At 37.0% G+C, this 20321-nt stretch overlaps 3 protein-coding genes across 4 annotated transcripts; all 3 read left to right on the forward strand.

The window, feature by feature from the left end:
- Window positions 1–3834: 3834 nt before the first annotated feature.
- On the forward strand, window positions 3835–12035 carry LOC138404072 (uncharacterized). The gene is made up of 2 exons (XM_069507181.1): window positions 3835–4384; window positions 10793–12035. The coding sequence occupies exons 1-2, from the start codon at window positions 3838–3840 to the stop codon at window positions 11860–11862; spliced, it is 1617 nt and encodes a 538-aa protein (XP_069363282.1). The 5' UTR covers window positions 3835–3837; the 3' UTR covers window positions 11863–12035.
- On the forward strand, window positions 8709–14557 carry LOC117993941 (uncharacterized). Of its 2 annotated transcripts, none has more exons than XM_034981818.2 (2): window positions 8709–8788; window positions 13524–14557. In XM_034981818.2, the coding sequence occupies exon 2, from the start codon at window positions 13532–13534 to the stop codon at window positions 14516–14518; it is 987 nt and encodes a 328-aa protein (XP_034837709.2). In that variant the 5' UTR covers window positions 8709–8788; window positions 13524–13531; the 3' UTR covers window positions 14519–14557. The 2 variants fall into 2 exon arrangements, with proteins under 2 accessions (XP_034837709.2, XP_069363340.1); XM_069507239.1 differs by lacking the exon at window positions 8709–8788 and adding an exon at window positions 12192–12202.
- A 1828-nt stretch (window positions 14558–16385) lies between these two features.
- LOC117993901 (uncharacterized) lies at window positions 16386–18522 on the forward strand. Its single transcript, XM_034981777.2, has 2 exons — window positions 16386–16478; window positions 17465–18522. The coding sequence occupies exons 1-2, from the start codon at window positions 16475–16477 to the stop codon at window positions 18508–18510; spliced, it is 1050 nt and encodes a 349-aa protein (XP_034837668.1). The 5' UTR covers window positions 16386–16474; the 3' UTR covers window positions 18511–18522.
- The last annotated feature ends 1799 nt before the right edge of the window (window positions 18523–20321 follow it).

Genomic DNA, 20321 nt, shown 5'->3' on the forward strand with positions numbered 1-20321 from the left:
ACAGTCCTGAAGTAATTGTTTTCCCATCATCATCATAGACGCCTATTCATAGATGTCCACTGCTGGACATAGGATAGGTTTCTTTGTCCACGCGTCTACATATTTTGCGCTGCCTGAATCCAACTTTACTCGAACTTTTAATTAAACAACACGTTTTAACATTAGCGAATGTCAAATCGTAAAATAATGATACCATATTTAGGTTAATAGTGATGTTGTGGTTCAATTGTATGATGTAAATGAGGCAATGAACCAGTTCCCGCTTCTCTGTTTTAATTTGAGCTCACACAAGCAGAGTAAAAAGGAAGCATTATAAAACTAGTCAATAACTACTAAACCAAAATGAGTATCAGAGGTAGGTAAAATTGGTATAATAGTGCTTTAAAAAAGGGTTTAAAGATATGATTTACGTAAATATATTATATATTATTGAGTAATTAGGAGGTCTAATATGTTACTAGCTTATGCCCGCGACTTCGTCTGCATGGACTACACAAATTTCAAACCCCTGTTTCACCCCCTTAGGGGTGGAATTTTCAAAAATCCTTTCTTAGCGGATGCCTGCATTTGGCATGCAGATAGCTGCATAATAGCTATCTGCATGCCAAATTTCAGCCCGATCCGTCCAGTAGTTTGAGCTGTGCGTTGATAGATCAGTCAGTCAGTCACCCTTTCCTTTTATATATTTAGATATAGAAGACGGAACTCCGCAATCGGCTACAGCAAATCGATCGCGATCACTATAATAGCTTAGTAAAAAGTAGACTTTTAACAATAATACATAACATAATAAACATACAATAGATTTTCATTTCTTCTCTATTATTTGCAACAGCTTTGACTCCGGCAAAAAAAATTGGTATGCGCTTAAACTTAGTGCAATTCAATATGGGGTTTATCATTTCACTAGTAATATTTATAATATTTTAATATAGATAACGGGTACATACCACGATGTTTTTATCTGTCGATATTTAACTCAATTGCACGGATCGTGTTCACGACGTCGCGTCGTATCTACATTCAAATATATAGATTCTAATAGGTATAACACATTCATACCCATATTTTGTCCATATCAATACCCATTTTATAAATGCAAAAGTTTGTTTGTTGGTTTGTCCTTCAATCACATTGCAATGGATCGACGTGATTTTTTGCAATAGTTAAAGATCTGGAGAGTGACATATGTTACTTTTTATCCCGGAAAATCAAAGATTTCCCACAGGATTAAAAACCTAAATCCACGCGGACGAAGTCGCTGGCATCAGTTAGTGAATCAATAAATAAATAAAATGCCAAGGTGTAAAGATGTCAAAAACCATGGCCAAGGCCTATTCTGCATCACAGGTAAAAAGTTTGGTCACCTTAGCTGATACTGCTAGACTGTTAATTAAGTATTGCATTGATAATGATATTCAGAAGGCAGATGAAAAACAACCAGCGTATTTAATACAAGCCCAGCATCTTTGGAACGTATTCCGTTGAGAAGGTTCGAGGGGTGAGTTCAAATCTTTAAATTATTCGAAAAACTTTGTACAAAAATTTCAATGGGTTGGAAATTCCTGTACCTAAAGTAAAACGTACGACCTATTATTTTAAAGTAAGAATTATTATTATGTTTTTATTATTTTTTCAAATAAAAATCGAAATTTTAATAACCACTTAGTTTTTTCTAATTTATATTTATAATTTTGTTTATTTTTTTAAGAAAAAAAATTGTACCATTTTCAAACACTATACGTAATTTAAAGGGTTACATAAAAAATTAAACTAACCAATAAAATAAACTTAAATCAAAATTAAGACTAAATAATTAAAGAAAAACTAAATTAAATACATAAATTAATTAAATATAAATTTAAAAATTCATCTAAACCACCGCAGAGAGGCATTGCACCCAATATGCTGGCAGCAAAAGTGACCCAAATAATTACAGGCCAATTTCAATTTAGCCTACACTGAGCAGATATTTTGATATTTGCCAAGATGTTTGAGAAAATCATGCTCAACCAACTGCTTCGGCATTTTAATCTAAGTAAATAAGCTACTCGTACTCCATTCCGAGCAGTATGGTTTCACTAAAGCTTGATCAACAACCGACGCTGCCGGAATGGTGTTAAGGCATATATTCAATGCGTGGATGGGCTCACAGAATGCAATTGATATTTTCTGTGACTTATCCAAGGCATTTGATTACGTTGACCACGAGACTCTCTTAGTTAAATTGAGCCACTATGGAATCAAAGACACTGCACTTGGTCTCATTGCGTCTTATCTTAGTGATCGTATTCAAACAGTATGTGTTAACGATGTGAAGTCATCCAGATCAGCCTCACTAATGGGCGTTCTCTCAAGGCTCTATTCTAGGTCCTTTCATGTTCTTCGTATACATCACCGATTTACCATATTTCGTCCGAAATACTTGAAATATTTCGGACGAAATATGGTACATGATTTTTAAAGTCGATAGAAATAAAGAAAATTTTGACGATGTAAATAGTACCATATCTCAGGTAGCTCACTGGTTTACTGTAAATAATTTACTTTTTAATGCAAAAAAACTAAGTGCGTTGAATTCGCACTGCTCAATAACAAGAACACAAGTAACATTAATTTAATGATAAATAGTGATACTTATTTTGAAAATAGCTACATTTTTGGGCATGCATGCAAAGCTTCAATGGGGCACCCTGCTTATCCTGTTAGAAAGATTCGGCAGCTAACTGACATGGATATACTGATATATATTTTGCTTATTTGAGTTATTCTCATAGTATAATGTCTTATGGAATATTAATATGGGGTAAAGTGGCAGATATTGGGAGAATTTTGTTTACCAAAAAAGAGCAATACGCGCAATTTATAACTTAAAACTACGCAATTCCTTTCGACAGAAGTTTAAGGAAATAGGTATCCTCACAGTAACCTCTCAATATATTTACAATAACTTAATTTATGTAAGACAAAATATTCTTAGTTACAAGAAAATTGGTGATCTACATAATAAGCAAACTAGAAACCGTAATAAGCTTGCGATTCTTACCCTCCGCATCAGGAAAGTACAGAAATAATTTGTGGGGATGGGTATAACCTTTTATAACAAAATTCCGCAATCTATATTGGATTTACCTTTACACAAGTTTAAAAAATCTAATAAATGTATGCTCCTGAAAAAAGCATATTACACAATCAAAGATTATTTAAATGATAAAAGAGCCTGGATTTGACCTGCAGCTCGTTCCAGCAATACCTACGTAAGTTAAGTATGGCATAATATTGTATATCAAATCTTTGAGCCGAGTTTCTGCTAGTTCTTCTCGGTAGGAAAATCATTCCTAATCAGTGCTACTTGCTAGATGCATATTTTGACGATTCAAAGTACTTAATTGAATAAAAATATTTTATTTATTTATTTACGTACCCCTTTGGATGGCCAAACTAATTCTTGGTCAAAGCTAGTAGCAGCCAGCTCTTTTTACGTTTTTTTGCTTAGTTATGAATGGTAATGAAAATATCACTTGTGTGAGGTGCTTAAATATACTTAATTATATTGATATTGTTGTCCAAAACGATTAGTGCATTAACGCCAGGATAAACTTCTTTTTAAACTTTACCGATCAGAATATAAATTATTATTCCATGCTAACTAACGTAAAGTTCGTGTTGGCGTGGGACAAAACGTAACGACTTACAATTTTGGCAAAACATAACTCCGATATCAAGTTTTTTCTTGAAAACTTACAATTAAGTCCCTTGGAGAATCTTACCAAACCACAGGATTTCCTCCCTTTTCATGAACTTAACTTTCTGTATTTCTATATTTCAGATTTCAAAATGAGACAACTGACGTGCTTTATAGCTTTTGCGCTGGTCGGCCTTCTAGCTGCCACTCCCACCTCTAACGATGAAAACTATGAGAAAGTTCTAGTAAGACCGAATTTCTACATCAAAGATTTTATTGAATATAAGGCAAAACATGATATCGTTAACATAGTTGTACCTCTTAATTGGCTCAACTTTCGTGTACCCTCTACCACCCCCTCTGAATGGGACGAAATAGTCAGTAACTTTGTATTATTCTTCGTTGAAGCTGATGTCCAGCCAGATGGCAGCCGTGTAGATCAAGGATTGTATGTCTTCAAGGAAGGAAAAGCCACAAAAATTCTGGACAACGGCAGAGACGCCGCTACGTCAAGCGACGAAAGTCAAAAAGCTTTTTTCGGGGCTAAGGACGGACTTTACGTGTACAATCAAAAGACAAACTCAGCTGATAAATATGGACCAATCACGGATAGCATTATTTCAATCGATATGGAGAAACTTGGTGAAGTAATATACATTTTGACTGAAGATGGTGACGTGTACAAAGTTACTGATAACGGCGAGAACAAAGAGAAATTAGAAGACGTTGTTAAAGCTAAGCAGATTGTTGTGGATTACGAAGAAAACTTGTACTTCTTTTCTGACGATAAGGTACCATACGTCCGCACAGCTGACGGTGTCAAGAAAATTGAAGGTCTCCCAGTAGCCACAGGAACTGTAACCCTTTTCAAACCCCCCTTTGTCATCCATGAAGGTGCACCAGTTATCATTAATAACAAAGTGTTCCTGATGTACCCTAACGGCACAAGTGAAAATACAGATTTTGAATTCCAACCTGAAGCGTTACCGACCGCTATCGCTGCAGAAACAGCCCTCATTCAATACTACGCTTACGATAAGAAAATCTATAAATACAATCTATTCGCTTTGCTTGGAAGTGATATTATAAAAGATCTCTCGGACTACCTTAACAAACAAGAGCGAAAAATCAGAGAGTTTGCCTCAAAAAAAAGATCTCCGAATCGTAAATTACAGGCTGCTAATTAAGTCCCACACAGCGAGGAACTATTTTCATATCCATATTTCCATACTAATATTATAAATGCTATATATCTGTATCTGTCTGTCTGTCTGCTAGCTTTTCACGGCTCAATCGTTCAACCGATTTTGACGAAATTTGGTACAGAGATAGCTTGCATCCCGGGAAAGGACATAGGCTACTTTTTATCCCGGAAAATTGAAGAGTTCCCACAGGATTGTTAAAAACCTAAATCCACGCGGACGAAGTCGCGGGCATCAGCTAGTAATAAAATAAATAAAACATTTTACTTAAACCTATTGCGAATTTTATTTAAGTCTTAAAAGTTAGCCCGAAACACTTGTGTGCATTAAAGTGTTATTTGAACCTTTGCGCAAGGTTTCCTCAACAGATAGACAGTCCTAAGTATCACAAAAATATTATGGTGATATACCTAACTATATGCCGGGTCCGTGGCCGTGGTCACACCGCTTTGACCCACAAGTTATGTCTGGTGGGAGGCTTCGGCCGTGGCTAGTTACCACCCTGCCGGCAAAGCCATGCCGCCAAGCGATTTAGCGTTCCGGCACGATGCCGTGTGTACCGGGTGTAAAAAAAAATGATAATGAGAGAAATGATGGAAATGAAACGGCATAAATAGCACACGGTAGGATTTTAATAATATAAAATGTTGGTACAGAAAACTACCGCGGCTTAGCTCGTAGGTCGGCACACAAAATTTGTAGGGTCGTGGTGTTATGTTGATTTCGGCCTTTGTCCTAGCGGCAGTAATGTGTACTCCCCTCGTGTTGTCGGCCTCGTAGATGGTGTGAGGCCGGGAGTTCGGTGTCAGCAGATGTTGCCGTGGGTACCCGACGGTGCTGACTAGATGATGGAGGTTTCTGATGGGGGTTAAACCCGCCTTTAAGTCCAGACCACGCTTTCAAATCCAAACGTAGCTCCTGGAATTGATAACCAATGTGGGTTATCCTCTGGTCATATAAATTTCCGTTCTGGAATCGAACCCGGGCCCGTGTCGAACACAGAAGGTAGGTACTTGACATGGTAGAATTGCCGGTGTGGCGATATCAGAACGGAGATTACAATTATTTGGCTAAATATATGGCTGAAGGCCCGAAATATTAAAAAGAATTAAATTATTCACAAAAATATAAAAAAAGAGGGTTGTCAAAATAATTTTACAATGATGATGCAATGTAGATCGAAAATTACTAATGAATTGGTAAATACACTACGTTATTTGTTAATACAACGGTTCAAATTAACTACTAGGGCTATGATTGTCAAAATAAAATAATTAGAATTAAAATTAACTAAGTAGGAAACTAGCGGTTGCAAAGAATGTATCGAAAGTTATAACGTTATTAGTTTATCTACTTGTTTTAGGTACCATTCAAAAACTTACCCTTTTACGGGAGCACTTTTAGATTAATTACGTTTTATTTTTAAAGAAAAATCAATTTTATTTTAAATTAAGGAACAATGTAAATAGACAACAACTTCGGCTCGCCACCAGAGCGAGCTCTCAACCTAGAAAAAGTTCAAAGGCCTCTTTCAAAGGCTTCTTTTGACAGCTAGCGTTTGGAAATGGGTATTGCCATTTCGCAACAACTACTTTTAATAAGAATGCAAATTAATTAAAAAAATATACTTAATTACGTTTACAAATAAGATTTATAATAATAGATAGGATAAAATAATAATATAAGTAATAATTCATGTAACGCTTCGTTACACGTGTAGAAACCCAAGGGGCATGGTTTTATTAAAAACTGCCATACCCCTTCCTGTTAGCCCGCTTCCATCTTAGACTGCATCGTCACTTACCACCAGGTGAGATTGCAGTCAAGGGCTAAGTTGTATCTGAATAAAAATAAATAAATAAAGTGGGGCTACGGTATTGGACCCTGGTCCCATCGATGTACCATACCTAAATCGATGCGTGGTCCCACTGGTTGGTCTATGGTGTATCACCATACGTAGATTACGTACCCGTGCTCTCACTGGTGAGTGAACGGTTAATAGTGATGTAACGAATGTCATAATTTGGGCATCCGCGGATGCGGATGCGAATGCGATTGCGACGTGATTGAAGGACAACCCAACAAACAAACACACTTTCGCATTTATAATAAGGGTACTGATTGTGAAATATTAGGAAACTAGCTGATGCCCGCGACTTCATCCGCGTGGAATTAGGTTTTAGGGAACGTTGATTTTCCGGGATAAAAAGTAGCCTATGTCACTCTCCAGGTCTTTAACTATAGGTAGATACTCATGCAAAAAATCACGTCAATCCGTTGCACCGTTGCGACGTGATTGAAGGACAAACCAACAAATAAACACACTTCCGCATTTATAATAAGGGTACTGATTATTATGTACCTATTTAATAAAAATAAATTACCAAGTCGACCGCGGACCCAAGGCTGCCTAGACAAATAATTAGTTTGGCCATCCAAAGGGGCAATGCTGCCAGCATTTTGGGTACAATGCCTCGCTGCGGTGGTCTCTATGAGGTACATTATTAAATTAATTTCTTTTAGTTTAATTTATTTTTTAGTTTTAATTTAGATAAACTAAGTTTATTTTAAGTAAAACAATATTAATCGTGTTTATAATACTTATATTAACGTGTTTACCAATTAGTGATTAGTGAGATAATAATGTAGCCATGTTTATAGTTAATAAATACAGGACAGTCCTGATATGGTTAAACTTACTTTTATATTATATTCGTAGATAAAAGTTTTATTGACCACAGTATAGACTTCACTCAAACCACAATTCTTAGTTATATTTTTTTGCAAATAGATTACAAGAGCTAAGAACTTTTAGGCCCAGTGTGGATTGGAAAACTTCGTAATGTTTTTGAGTACATTATGGAGAACTTGCATGCACGTTCCTCACGATATTTTCGTTCACCGTTAAAGCAAGTGATATTCAATTGCTACTTCAATTGTAGTCATAGTACTTAGTCATGAATAAAAGCTAGCGGACAGTCAGGGTTATGAATGTGGTCACTTACCGGACTGAGGGAACGCGCTCCGATGCTGGGGCCCCTCAAGATGCGCTGGTAAGGTCCAGGGTAACTGATCTGATCCAAAATTACTGAACTTCACGTCCATAATGCGGTTTTGTGCCGAGAGCCGTTAGAGGCTTGCTTATCGTGAGCGTGACGATTCCCGGATTCATCATCATCAACCAATAGACGTCCACTGCTGGGCATAAATCTTTTGTAGGGACTTCCACACGCCACGGTGTTGCGCCGCCTGGATCCAGCGGCTCCCTGTGACTCGTCTGATGTCGTCCGTCCACCTAGTGGGTGGTCTTCCAACGCTGTGTCCCGTAATTCCCGGATTGTGTGCGTCAAATTCGAATGACAGCTGTTGACAGCACTAAGTGTTGCTGGTTTCAGTAAGCGTCCACATCGTTAAACCCCAACCGATATCAGTACCCTTATTATAAATGCGAATGTGTGTTTGTTGGTTGGTTTGTCCTTCAATCACGTCACAACGGTGCAACGGATTGACGTGATTTTTGCATAGGTAAAGACCTGGAGAGTGACATAGGCTACTTTTTATCCCGGAAAATCAGAGTTCCCACGGGATTTTTAAAAACCTAATTCCACGCGGACGAAGTCGCGGGCATTAGCTAGTAATTAAACATACTAAAAATTTGGTAAAGAGGAACTATTTTGCGTTAGAATTATAAAAATAATATCAAAGGTACGGAACATATTATTTCCTTAAAACCTGCCAGTACTTGGACCTATCCTGCATCCTTCAGTAACATGGTCACCGTAACTGCAATGAATATGTAATAATACACTGATAATGATACTCAGAAGTCAGATAAACAAATAACCGTATTTATTACAAACCCAGCATCTTTGTATCTCATTCCGTTAAGAAGATTCGACGGGTGAGTCCAAAATTTAATTACATATCCATAGTAGTAATTTTTTTTCCACACAAAAAAAATATTCTCCCAATATTGGTTTCTTCGTGCTCGTAAGCGCTTGGCGGCTTGTCTGAGCCCTGCACATTCCTCTGGCGTTAATACTTAGTCTAATATTCGTAATATAAATGCGAAAGTGTGTCTATCTGTCTGTCTGTCTGCAAACTTTTCACGGCCCAAGAGTTTAACCGATTTTGATGAAATTAGAGGTAGCTTACGTCCCGGGGAAGGACATAGGGTACTTTTTATCTCGGAAAATCAAAGAGTTTCCACGGGATTTAAAAAAAACTAAATCCACGCGGCCGAAGTCTCGGGCATCCTCTTGTATCACATAATTATCTTACTCCATCATCATCATCATCATCATGACCAACCCGTCGTCGCCGGCTCACTACAGAGCACGAGTCTCCTCTCAGAGTGAGAAGGGTTTTGGCTATATTGGTTGACTTCACACACCCTTGAGAACATTTATGGAGAACTCTCTCAGGCATGCAGGTTTCCTGACGATGCTTTCGTTCACCGTTAAAGCAAGTGATATTTATTTATTTTTGATAATTCACCCCCTACGGTGGTAAAATAGGAAATAATTTTGTATCCCGGAAAATACAAAAGTTCCCGCAGGAATGAAATTCACGTAAATGAACTACAGTTACATTAAGTTGTGTCCCGGAGACATACATAGGCTACTTTTCATCCCGGAAAATCAAAAGGATTACCGCAGGATTTTTAAAAACCTAAATCCACGTAAGCGAAGTCGCGAGCTATCAATAGTCAATAAATTAATATAAATTAATAACAGCTATTTAGATAACAGGAACCAACAAATTAATGTCACCAAAGAAACTATTTAAGAATCTTTGAAAGATGGACTGGTATTAAAAGAAAACAAAATTTAAACCTAAATCTAACCTAACTTATTTTTTTTTTACGATTTAAAAGACCTGTTCAAAAATGTTAAATTTTATAATTATTGTTTAAACCGTTTAAGTTAAAGTTAACAACAAATCATTGAGCCCGTGTACTTTTGAAAATACACATTTTTCTGAAATCTGGCAAATCATACGTACCTACAGATGCTTTTCCAAGGTTCTGGATACCTTTACCGAGAAGAATCAGACTTAATATTATTACCTATCATAATAATTACTATATTATCCCTAAATTATTATCATTGAGTTTTCTTTACTTAAACAATGAACTATGACCTGGCCGTGATAGCGAGAGATAGTAAATTGATGGATGGAAATAATAATTCTTATTTCTTTGAGTAAATTTAAGTAATTAGGTAAATGTAATAAAGAGATAATAAGCGCGTTAGTGGTCCTCATGATCCAAACTTCATAGTCACGGATGGTTCCTCCCTGTGTTGGGTTGGTACAATACGCAGAAGAACTTTCAGTTTTTATAAAATAACGAAGATCTGGCCCTCACGGGCTCTTGGTCCATAATTTTTTTCGGAAAAACAAGAAAAGGTTCTTGTCTTCGGCAGTGGCTAGTAACTGGTACGAGTGCAAAAACGTACCGGTAAGCGATTTCTTCCATTTAGGAAGTCGCATAAAAGCCGATTAGACGAACGGATTTAATTATCATTCATAACTAAGTACCATACTTTTCCTAAGGAATAACTTGTGATCGAGAAAAAAAATTAAAAAAAAATATAAAGACAATTATATCAAATTTTATTTGTATTTTTATTCTATCACTAGCTTATACCCGCGCCTTTGTCCGCGTGGACTACACAAATGTCAAACCCCTATTTCACCCCCTTAGAGGTCGAATTTTCAAAAATCCTTTCTTATCGGATGCCTACGTCATAATAGATATCTGCATGCCAAATTTCAGGCCGATCCGTCCAGTAGATTAAGCTGTGCGTTGATAGATCAGTCAGTCAATCAGTCAGTCAGTCAGTCAGTCACCTTTTCCTTTTATATATTTAGACTATTTCTTTATTTTCTATATTTATTTCAGATTTCAAAATGAGACTACTGACGTGCTTCACAGCTTTTGCGCTGGTCGGCCTTCTGGCTGCCGCTCCCACCTCTAACGACGAAGACAATGAGAAAGTTGTAGTAACACAGGAGTTTTACATCAAAGATTTTGTTAAATATAAGGCAGAACACGATATCGTTAACTTAATTGTACCTATTAACTCGCTCAATTTTGAAGAAAATGACTCTAGCTCATCTGAATCAAATGAAGTAGATAGTGACTTTATAATATTCTTCGTTGAAGCTGACGTCCAGCCAGATGGCAGCCGTGTAGATCAAGGACTCTACGTCCTTAAGGAAGGAAAGGCCAAGAAAATTCTGGACTATGGCAGAGATGCCGCTGCGTCAGGAGACGACAGCAAAAAAGCTTTCTTCGGAGCTAAAGACGGACTTTACGTGTACAACCGAAAGACAAATTCCGCAGACAAATATGGCCCAATCACGGATAGCATTATTGCAATCGATATGGAGAAACTTGGTGAAGTAATTTACATTTTGACTGAAGATCTTGAAGTGTACAAAGTTACTGATAACGGCGAGAAGAAAGAGAACTTAGAAGACGTTGTTAAAGCTAAGCAGATCGTTGTGGATTTCGAAAATAACTTGTACTTCTTTTCCGATGATAAGGTACCATACGTCCGCACAGCTGATGATGTGAAGAAAATTGAGGGTCTTCCAGAAGCTACAGGAACTGTAACCCTTTTCAAACCTCCTTTCTTTCTTGATGAGGGAGCACCAGTTATTATTAATAACAAAGTGTACCTTATGTACCCTAACGGTACCAGTGAAGATACAGATTTTGAATTCGAACATAAAGCGATACCGACCGCTCTCGCCCCAGAAGCGACGCTCGTTCAATACTACGCTTACGATAAGAAAATCTACGAATACAACGTGTTAGCTTTAATTATAAGCTCTCTCGTAGAAGAGATCACCGATTACCTCCAGAAACAATCAACGGAAATTAACAAGTTCGCCTCAAAGAAAACAAATCTGAAGCGTAAATTACAGCCTTCTGAAACCTCTCTGAAAATAAAATCTCATGCTTAATTCCAACGACGAATCATTATTTTCAATAATAAAATAAATATCATAAATTATTTTTTTATTTTTCGATACAACGTCGTTAGATACGTATTCGGTACAATTATTTAAGTTTTGTCTGTTATTATTATACCTTCTTGTCAAATAATAATAAAAAACGAATCTTTTTGTCAACTGTACCTACTAGTTTTCCTGTCTGTGATGTCCCCTTAGATCCGTCCTTTTTATACATCGATGTTTTAGATGCTTTTAGTAGCGGTCGCGGACTGCATTCTTGAAGTGGTCGTATAACAAGTATTTATTCCAGACTGCGAATCAATATCTCATTCCGTTGAGAAGGTCTAGGGTAAGTACACGTTTTGATTTACTTTGAACAATAAAATCAAATCAAAATCATTTATTCAAAATAGGTAAAATTTATACTTTTTGATGGTCAGTTGAGCGATTTGTATATATTATTAGAATGAAAACCACTTTGATATACTTTAGTAGGCTTTTATTCACTGTTCACATAGTAATTATTATTTATATCAACACAAGGGCAAACACCTCTCTCTCCGCGCCATTTTTGAGTGACGTTTTTCATAGATTCGCTACTCTGCAGAGCAACGCCATAGATAATACAATCACCTAGTTTTTATCCGTCTAACAATATAGTGGTGTTAATTAATAGGGTATTTTACGCTTTTTTCAAAAGTGTCTTAATTTGATCCTAAAGTAATATTAAAGTACCAAACAAAAATTTTACCCGATCGATAAGTGCAATAAAAATTTATTTAAATATTGCCGCGAAAGTGTATCCGCCATATTTTTAGGTCCATGAGCTGACATGAAGTCACACGAATTGATAAGCAACAGTGTTTTCTCAGTGAAATATATTACAATTTCAATCCATGTGACGTCACAGACGGAATTAACATGGCGGCTAGGGTATCATGCGTTTTAGAACAAATAAAAAAGTGAAATAAAATTCATTATATTATAGTTTTATAAACTTTTTTTTAAAGAATAATTAGCCATGTTAAATGACTAATATTCCCCTTTCCTCTCCAACTAAGCGTCAAGCTTGTGCTAGGAGTAGGTACGACAATAGTGCAACGGGCGGGGTTTGAACCGTCGACCTTTCGGTTTTCAGTCCACTCCTTTACCTGTTGAGCTATGGAGGCTCTTATATTACACTCATGCCAATTACAACCCTGTTACAAAAAAAAATATTATGTCCTAGGCTATGTAGGGTACCTACTTCCCGTTGACCTAGAGTCAGGCAGGTAGGTAGGTATTAAGTAAAGGATAGTAAGACTATCACCCGTTCGGAAAACAGATTCTTCCCAAATTGTATAATGTATAAAGGGGGATGAGCAAAAATATATGGAATCCAGCCTTGGAAGCAATAAAAATACTCATGCCAATTACAACCCTGTTACAAAAAAAAATAGAGTAGTATACTATTAAAGTTTCAATTTGTGTCGCCTTTACATAGCGATAACTTTTTCTTACAAAGATTTCCGACTTCCCGTCGTAGTAAAAGTTTAGAACGTAAAAAACCTTTCTGATGGCATATAGTGTGTCGTTATTGGTCACTATTTAGGAAACAAATAGCGCGTCCATGTAATAATATTATGTAGAGTACCTATCTCTATTTTAATTTCAAATTTTAATAATTTCAGATTTCGAAATGAGACTGCTGACATGCTTGACAGCGTTTGGGCTGGTCGGTCTTGTAATGGCCGCGTCCAGCCCTAACGACGAAGCAGACAAGAAAGTTGCAACAGGAGGATATTATCCAGAAGAACTTGTTAAATATAAAGCAACAAACCATGATATCGTCAAGTTGGTTGTACCTCTTAACGCACTCAATTTAGAAGAAGTCTTCGACAGCTCATTAGGATCGAATAAACTTATAATGAACAATGGCATACTATTATTCTTCGTTGAAGCAGATGTCCTGCCAGACAGCAGCCGTGTAGATCAAGGATTGTACGTCCTCAAGGAAGGAAAAACCACAAAAATTCTGGACTATGGCAGAGACGCCGCTGCGTCAAGAGACAATAGCACAAAAGCTTTCTTTGGAGCTAAAGATGGAATTTACGTGTACAACCCAGAGACAAATTCCGCTGACAAATATGGAACAATCACAGATAGCATTATTGCAATCGATATGGATAGATTTGGTACAGTGATTTACATTTTGACTGAAGATCGTGACGTGTACAAAGTTACTGATAACGGCGAGAAGAAAGAGAAACTAGATGACATTGTTAAACCCAAGCAAATGGTTTTAGATTACCAGAACAACCTGTACTTCTTTTCCGTTGATAAGGTACCATACGTCCGCACAGCTGACGGTGTAAAGAGAATTGAAGGTCTCCCAGAAGCCACAGGAACTGTAACCCTTTTTAAACCTCCTAGGATCCTTGAGAATGCAGCACCAGTTATCATTAATAACAAAGTGCACATTATGTACCCCAACGGTACCAGTAGAGCTACAATTTTTGAATTCAACCCTAAAGCGTTACCGACCGCTCTCGCCCCAGAAGCGTTGCAGGTACAATACTATGCTTACGATAAGAAAATCTATGAATACAATCAATTAGTTATATTCATAATGTATAACTCCCTCATGAAAGGTCTCGACAGCTACCTCGAGAATAAATCATCGTAAATCAATTAATTCGCCTCAAAGCAAACCTCTCTGAAGCGTAAGTTAGAATTCGCCGAAGCTTAAATCTAAAGCTTAATTCCAGAGACTAGCACTCGACTATTTGCGATAACGAAAATAATTACGTATGTTATATGAATTTTATTTCTTTACTGCTATATTTTACTGTTCTTACGAATTTTCTATTATGTTTTTTTTTTTTTTTTTAATTTATTATCAAATAAAAATACATACAAATAAAAGCTTAAACTAAAAACACCGAAAAAACCACAGAGGTTTGTCCTCGGTGCCTGTCTGGAACGAAGATACCTATTAACTAATTACTTAAAAGAAATAATCTACAGTAGGTATATAACGCGAAGAATCACGTAAGTATGTAACATATTATAATCGTGAGTAGGTTTATTAAATTTAAGGTTTATTAGGTGAATAGGATTAGCACTAATATAAATAATTATATAATCTACATAGACACAAAAGACTCAGCCATCTAACTTTGCTAAAAAATATTCTTTTAATTTATACTTAATGTTTTTAATATCTATTTTTTTAATCATTTTTTGAAATAATGTATAATGAATAACATGGCTAATATTCTTAAAAAAAAAGTTATGTCAGTAATAACCAACATGTGTGAAATAGATTATATAGGACTAGGAAAAGGTTCCTAGGAATTAATGAATCTGCCTGTTTGCATCCACTGCCTTCCCGGGAAAACCGCTACATAGGACATCTTCTTAAGGTCATCAGTCCAGCGGATTGGGGGTTGGCCCACACTGCGCTTGCTGATACGCGGTCTCCACTCTAGAACACATCCGCCTCAGCGGCCATCGGTACTGCCACCAAAGGTTCCTATCGTACTGTAAAATAGTTTATGGGCATATTATCAACTAGCTTATGCTCGCGACTTCGTCCGCGTGGACTACAAAATTTCAAACCCCTATTTCACCCCCTTAGGAGTTGAATTTTCAAAAATACTTTCTTAGCGGATGCCTACGTCATAATAGCTATCTGCATGCCAAATTTCAGCTAGAACCGTCCAGTAGTTTGAGCTGTGCGTTGATAGATCAGTCAGTCAGTCAGTCAGTCAGTCACCCTTTCCTTTTATATATATAGATATACCTACTTGCCCGTTCTGCATAATATTAGGATGCCATAAGTCTGTTTGATTCATTGGTTTGATTCCATAGCCTTGAACATTGTATATCATTTATTTTGTTTTTAGCTTTTAAACTATCGTGAGTGATTTCCATATTGTACATATCTTACACCCGGCTGTACTCACATGTTTAATCGACGTTAGCCCGACTAGTTTCGAACCCATTCGGGGTCCTTTTTCAAGGAGTCAGTTCGCGGAAAAAGGACCCCGGATAGGTTCGAAACTAGATTCTCAACCGCGACGCGTGCGCGAAGGACTGTAATCATTATGCATATTATAAATGCGAAAGCATGAAAGAAAGAAAGAAAAGACGTTTATTTTACAAACTGATTGTTTGTTGGTTTATTGGTTTGTTCGTATGTCTTTCAATCACGCCGAACGGAGCAACGGATTGACCTGAATTTTACGTGGACTTAGTTGAAGACCTGCAGAGTGACATAGGCTACTTTATATCCCGGAAAATCAAAGAGTCCCCCCGGGATTTTTGAAAAGTCGCGCATCAGGTTGGTTATTTTTGTCAGTCGCCTAGTGATTCAATGGAAAAAGTTTGAATTTCTGCTGTTTTCATCAACAGATGGCGCTAAAGTGAATTGTATGTCACCATGCTAGAAGCCTAGTATGTGACCATTGTGTATCTTGTACACAAGCATAGTTCCTAAATTATCGCTAAGCTTGACACGTATAATGTGGCCTTAGCCTTACTGTGTGATATGAACATCACAGACAAACAAATGATATAATCTAAGTAGTAGTAGGTAATTACAGACTGAGTTTTTATCTCATTCCGTTGAGAAGGTCTAATGGGTGAGTACACGTTTTGATTTTAACTTAAATTAATTCCTTATTTCATCATCTCCGTCGTCAACCGATAGACATCCACTGCTGGACATATAAAAATGGCGAGCAAACAAGCAGGCGGGCTACCTGATGTTAAGTGCCACCGCCCATGAACATTTGCAGCGCCAGAGGAACCAATAATGCGTTGCCTGATTCAGGAATTTGTTGGTCCGCCCCGTCATGGCGTAATATAAATATAAAGTGTGCCTCTCTGTATGTCTGCTAGCTTTTCATGACCCATCCGTTTATCTCATTTTGACGAAATTTGGTACAGGGATAGCTTGCATCCCGGTGAAGGAAATAAGTTACTTTGGTCCCGAAAATCAAAGTAAATCCATATGAACGAAGCTGCGGGCATCATAGACGTGGTATAGATATAGCTTGCATCCTGGATACGGATATAGACTACTTTTATCGATCGATATCGATTGATCTCGGATCGGATGAGTGCGTAACCGCCGTAAGGGGGTGAAACAGGGGTTTTAAATTGTGTAGTCCACACGGACGAAGTCGCGAGCGTAAGCTAGTAATTAATAAATTATCCCTGACTTATCAATCACCTTTGACTTAACAGTTACTAAGACTTGAGTGATAGTGAATTTAAATATTCCAGCAGCTCGATTGCGGTAGAATAACAGCTACAATGTCACGATCGCAATCACCTCTGATTGATTGGCGCTCGCTCACTATTGGCTACAATGCATTGTTGCAACAAGAATACCATAAATTCAGCCAATTAAAACAATTGAGACTGTAATAATGATTGATGCAGTTTTTCCGCAATCGAGCTGCTTATGCATAGTAATAAGTAATAACTGATAAACAAAGTAAAAATGTCAGTCAAGTGCGAGTCGGACTCACACACAAAGGGTTCCGTAACATCGTACTGAAGGAGTTTTTTTTCTTTTGAGGTACGGACGCCTAAAAATGACGTAAAATTTTAATGATTTCAGAATTCAACATGAGACTCCTGTCGTACTTCACAACTTTCGCGCTGATCGGTCTACTGGTTGGAGATCCCATCCCTTATAAAGAGGATCAGCCTCTTGTAGTAACAATGGATTATTACAGGGATGAACTTATTATATACAGAGGCAAGTATGACATAGTCAAAATACTTGTTCCAATTAACTCACTCAACTTCGACGAAGCAGAATCCAATGAATCAGAATCACTTGAAGATGATACCGACATCATCTTATTCTTCGTGGAAGCTGAAGAACAGCCTGACGGAACTCGTCAAGACAAAGGACTCTACGTTTTCAAGGAAGGAAAAGCTACAAAGATTCTCACCAACGGTAGAGATGCTTCTGCATCAGGAGATGACAGTAAACTAGTTTTCTTTGGAGCTGCAGATGGACTCTATGTATATAACCAAACAACTAATTCTGCTGACAAGTACGGACCAATAACAGACGGTATCGTCGCAATCGCCAAAGAAAAAACAGGAGATGTACTATACATTTTGACTGAAGACCGTGAAGTGTTCAAAGTTAGTGATAACGGTGAGAAAAAAGAGAAATTAGATGATGTTGTGAACGCTAAAGAAATTGTTTTGGATTATTCAGACAACCTCTACTTCTTTGCCGATGATAAGAAACCGTATGTGCGTACAACTGATGGTGTGAAACCTATAGAGGGTCTGCCAGAAGATATTTCCAAAGTCAAACTTATTAAGCCTCCATTCATTCTTGATGATTCTGTGCCGTTCTTAGCTGATAACAAAGTGTACATCATAAGCAGTGACGGTACAAGTGAAGTTAGTGATATTGGGTTCAGATCAAAAGCGAAGCCGACTGCGTATGCTCCAGAAGCAGCATTGGTCCAATACTATGCTTTTGATAAGAATATCTACGAATATAACATCTTGAAGTTGCTCATGGAAGCTGCGAACGAGGAGCTCAGAAATTACCTCAACTCAAAAGCAACTGACATCAGAACACTTGCATCAAAGACCATAAGTCAGGCGGCACTCACTAAAACTAAACCTAAAGCTTAATGGAATCTTCTATCTTCTATATATCTTCTTCTAAATATATAAAAGGAAAAGGTGACTGACTGACTGACTGATATATCAACGCACAGCTCAAACTACTGGACGGATCGGGCTGAAATTTGGCATACGTAGCTATTATGACGTAGACATCCGCTAACAAAGGATTTTTGAAAATTCAACCTCTAAGGGGTGAAATAGGGGTTTGAAGTTTGTGTAGTCCACGCTGACCAAGTGGCGAGCATAAGCTCGTGAAGAATAAAAATAAAATATGACAAATAATAGTATCAATGACTATTCGTTCTTTTATTTATCGTTGCACTTGATTAATAAAATATTTATAAAAATAAGGGTTATAAAATGTTTGGATTAAGTATCAACTCAGACAGAACTGCTATCAAACGAATGAGGAAGTTTCAGGGCAACGTTCGATAAAATTTTCATAGATGGCGCTAAATAACCCCACCACTAAAGATGAAAAATAATACCTATATCTATATCTATGCTTAGGTTTCAACTCCCTGGAGGTCAGACGCATTTGCGACCAACTCAAAATTATGTGTCAAATTTTGCGAGGAGATGTTAATGCTCCAGAACTTCATAACCAACTGTGTCGCATACGTGTCCCTGAATCCAACAGTAATCTTCGTCCACGAAAAAATAAACTTTTCGTGGTCCCACATCATCGCACTGTTGCTAGATCTATGTCACCTATACCCCGTTCATTAGCATCATTCAACGCGCTTTTGGACAATAATGCTCAATGGGACCCATTTAATGATGGGTCTATAATACTGGTTCGGGAGTTACTGAAGTACGCTGAGAGCATTGCATGAATATGTCATTCAATGTTCTCAGCGTACATATTCAAAATTTTTTGATCTTTTATCGTTTTGTATTTTATGTCTTTTTTCTTGTACCTTTATTTGTATTTTAAATTTATTATTAATCATCTAGTTAGTGTAAGTGGCACTGCCGTTCTAATTAGATAAAAAATAAATAAAATAAATAAATATCCTTTTTGTTTTTGTAACATCTCCACCCCATATTCGCAATAAAGTAATTTGAATTGAATTGAATCAAGTCGCTTGAGGCGGTGCAAGACCGTGGTGTGTGGAAGTTCCTTATTTTTTAGGGTTCCGTAGTAAACAAGGAACCCTTATAGTTTCGCCATGTCCGTCCGTCTGTCCGTCCTCGGTTAATCTCAAAGACTATTAGTGGTAGAAATCTGAAATTTGGCATGGGTATAAATATTAATCACGCCGACAAAGTGGTGAAATAAAATTGTTATAAATATATTTTTTTGGGTAGCTCCCCTACATGTAAAGTGGGGATGATTTTTTCTTCTCGTCTACCCCATAGTGTGCCATAGTTGAATAGGTCTTTTAAAAATATTGTGTGTGTGGGAACATCATTTTTCGATTGCTAGATCCGTTTGCAAAATATGATGTTTTAAAGTGCAAATTTTTATAAGAATCTAGTGTGTCCCCCCCCCCCCCTATTCACATTTAAAGCACATTTTTACATTTAAAGCACTATTTCTAATATTGCTTTAAATGTAAAAAAAAAATATGTTTACAAGTGATAACCGGTGTACTAAGGTTAGCATAACTAATTTTTATCCTATTGTTGGTGTATTTATGGTGTAAATAGAACGTTAAATTATGAAGCTGGTAAGTTTGAAAGGGGCGTCTTAGCCTGCCAAACTATGTTTAATTATATTTTTGTGTTGTGAAAAAATTCACAGCAGTAGTATATATAATAAATTTTAAAGGCAAACTATTATGGCTAAGTAGGGTCACAGGTTAAGGAGTTCT

The sequence above is a fragment of the Maniola hyperantus genome, chromosome 25, assembly GCF_902806685.2.
Source record: "Maniola hyperantus chromosome 25, iAphHyp1.2, whole genome shotgun sequence".
NCBI lineage: Eukaryota > Metazoa > Arthropoda > Insecta > Lepidoptera > Nymphalidae > Maniola > Maniola hyperantus.

Excerpts from the sequence above, each read along its gene's own strand:
- LOC138404072 (XM_069507181.1), top strand. The coding sequence starts at position 3,838 with ATGAGACAACTGACGTGCTTTATAGCTTTTGCGCTGGTCGGCCTTCTA. Across the intron at positions 4,385-10,792 it reads GTACAAAGTTACTGATAACG|ATTTCAAAATGAGACTACTG; the intron begins GCGAGAACAAAG and ends TATTTATTTCAG.
- LOC117993941 (XM_034981818.2), top strand. The coding sequence starts at position 13,532 with ATGAGACTGCTGACATGCTTGACAGCGTTTGGGCTGGTCGGTCTTGTA.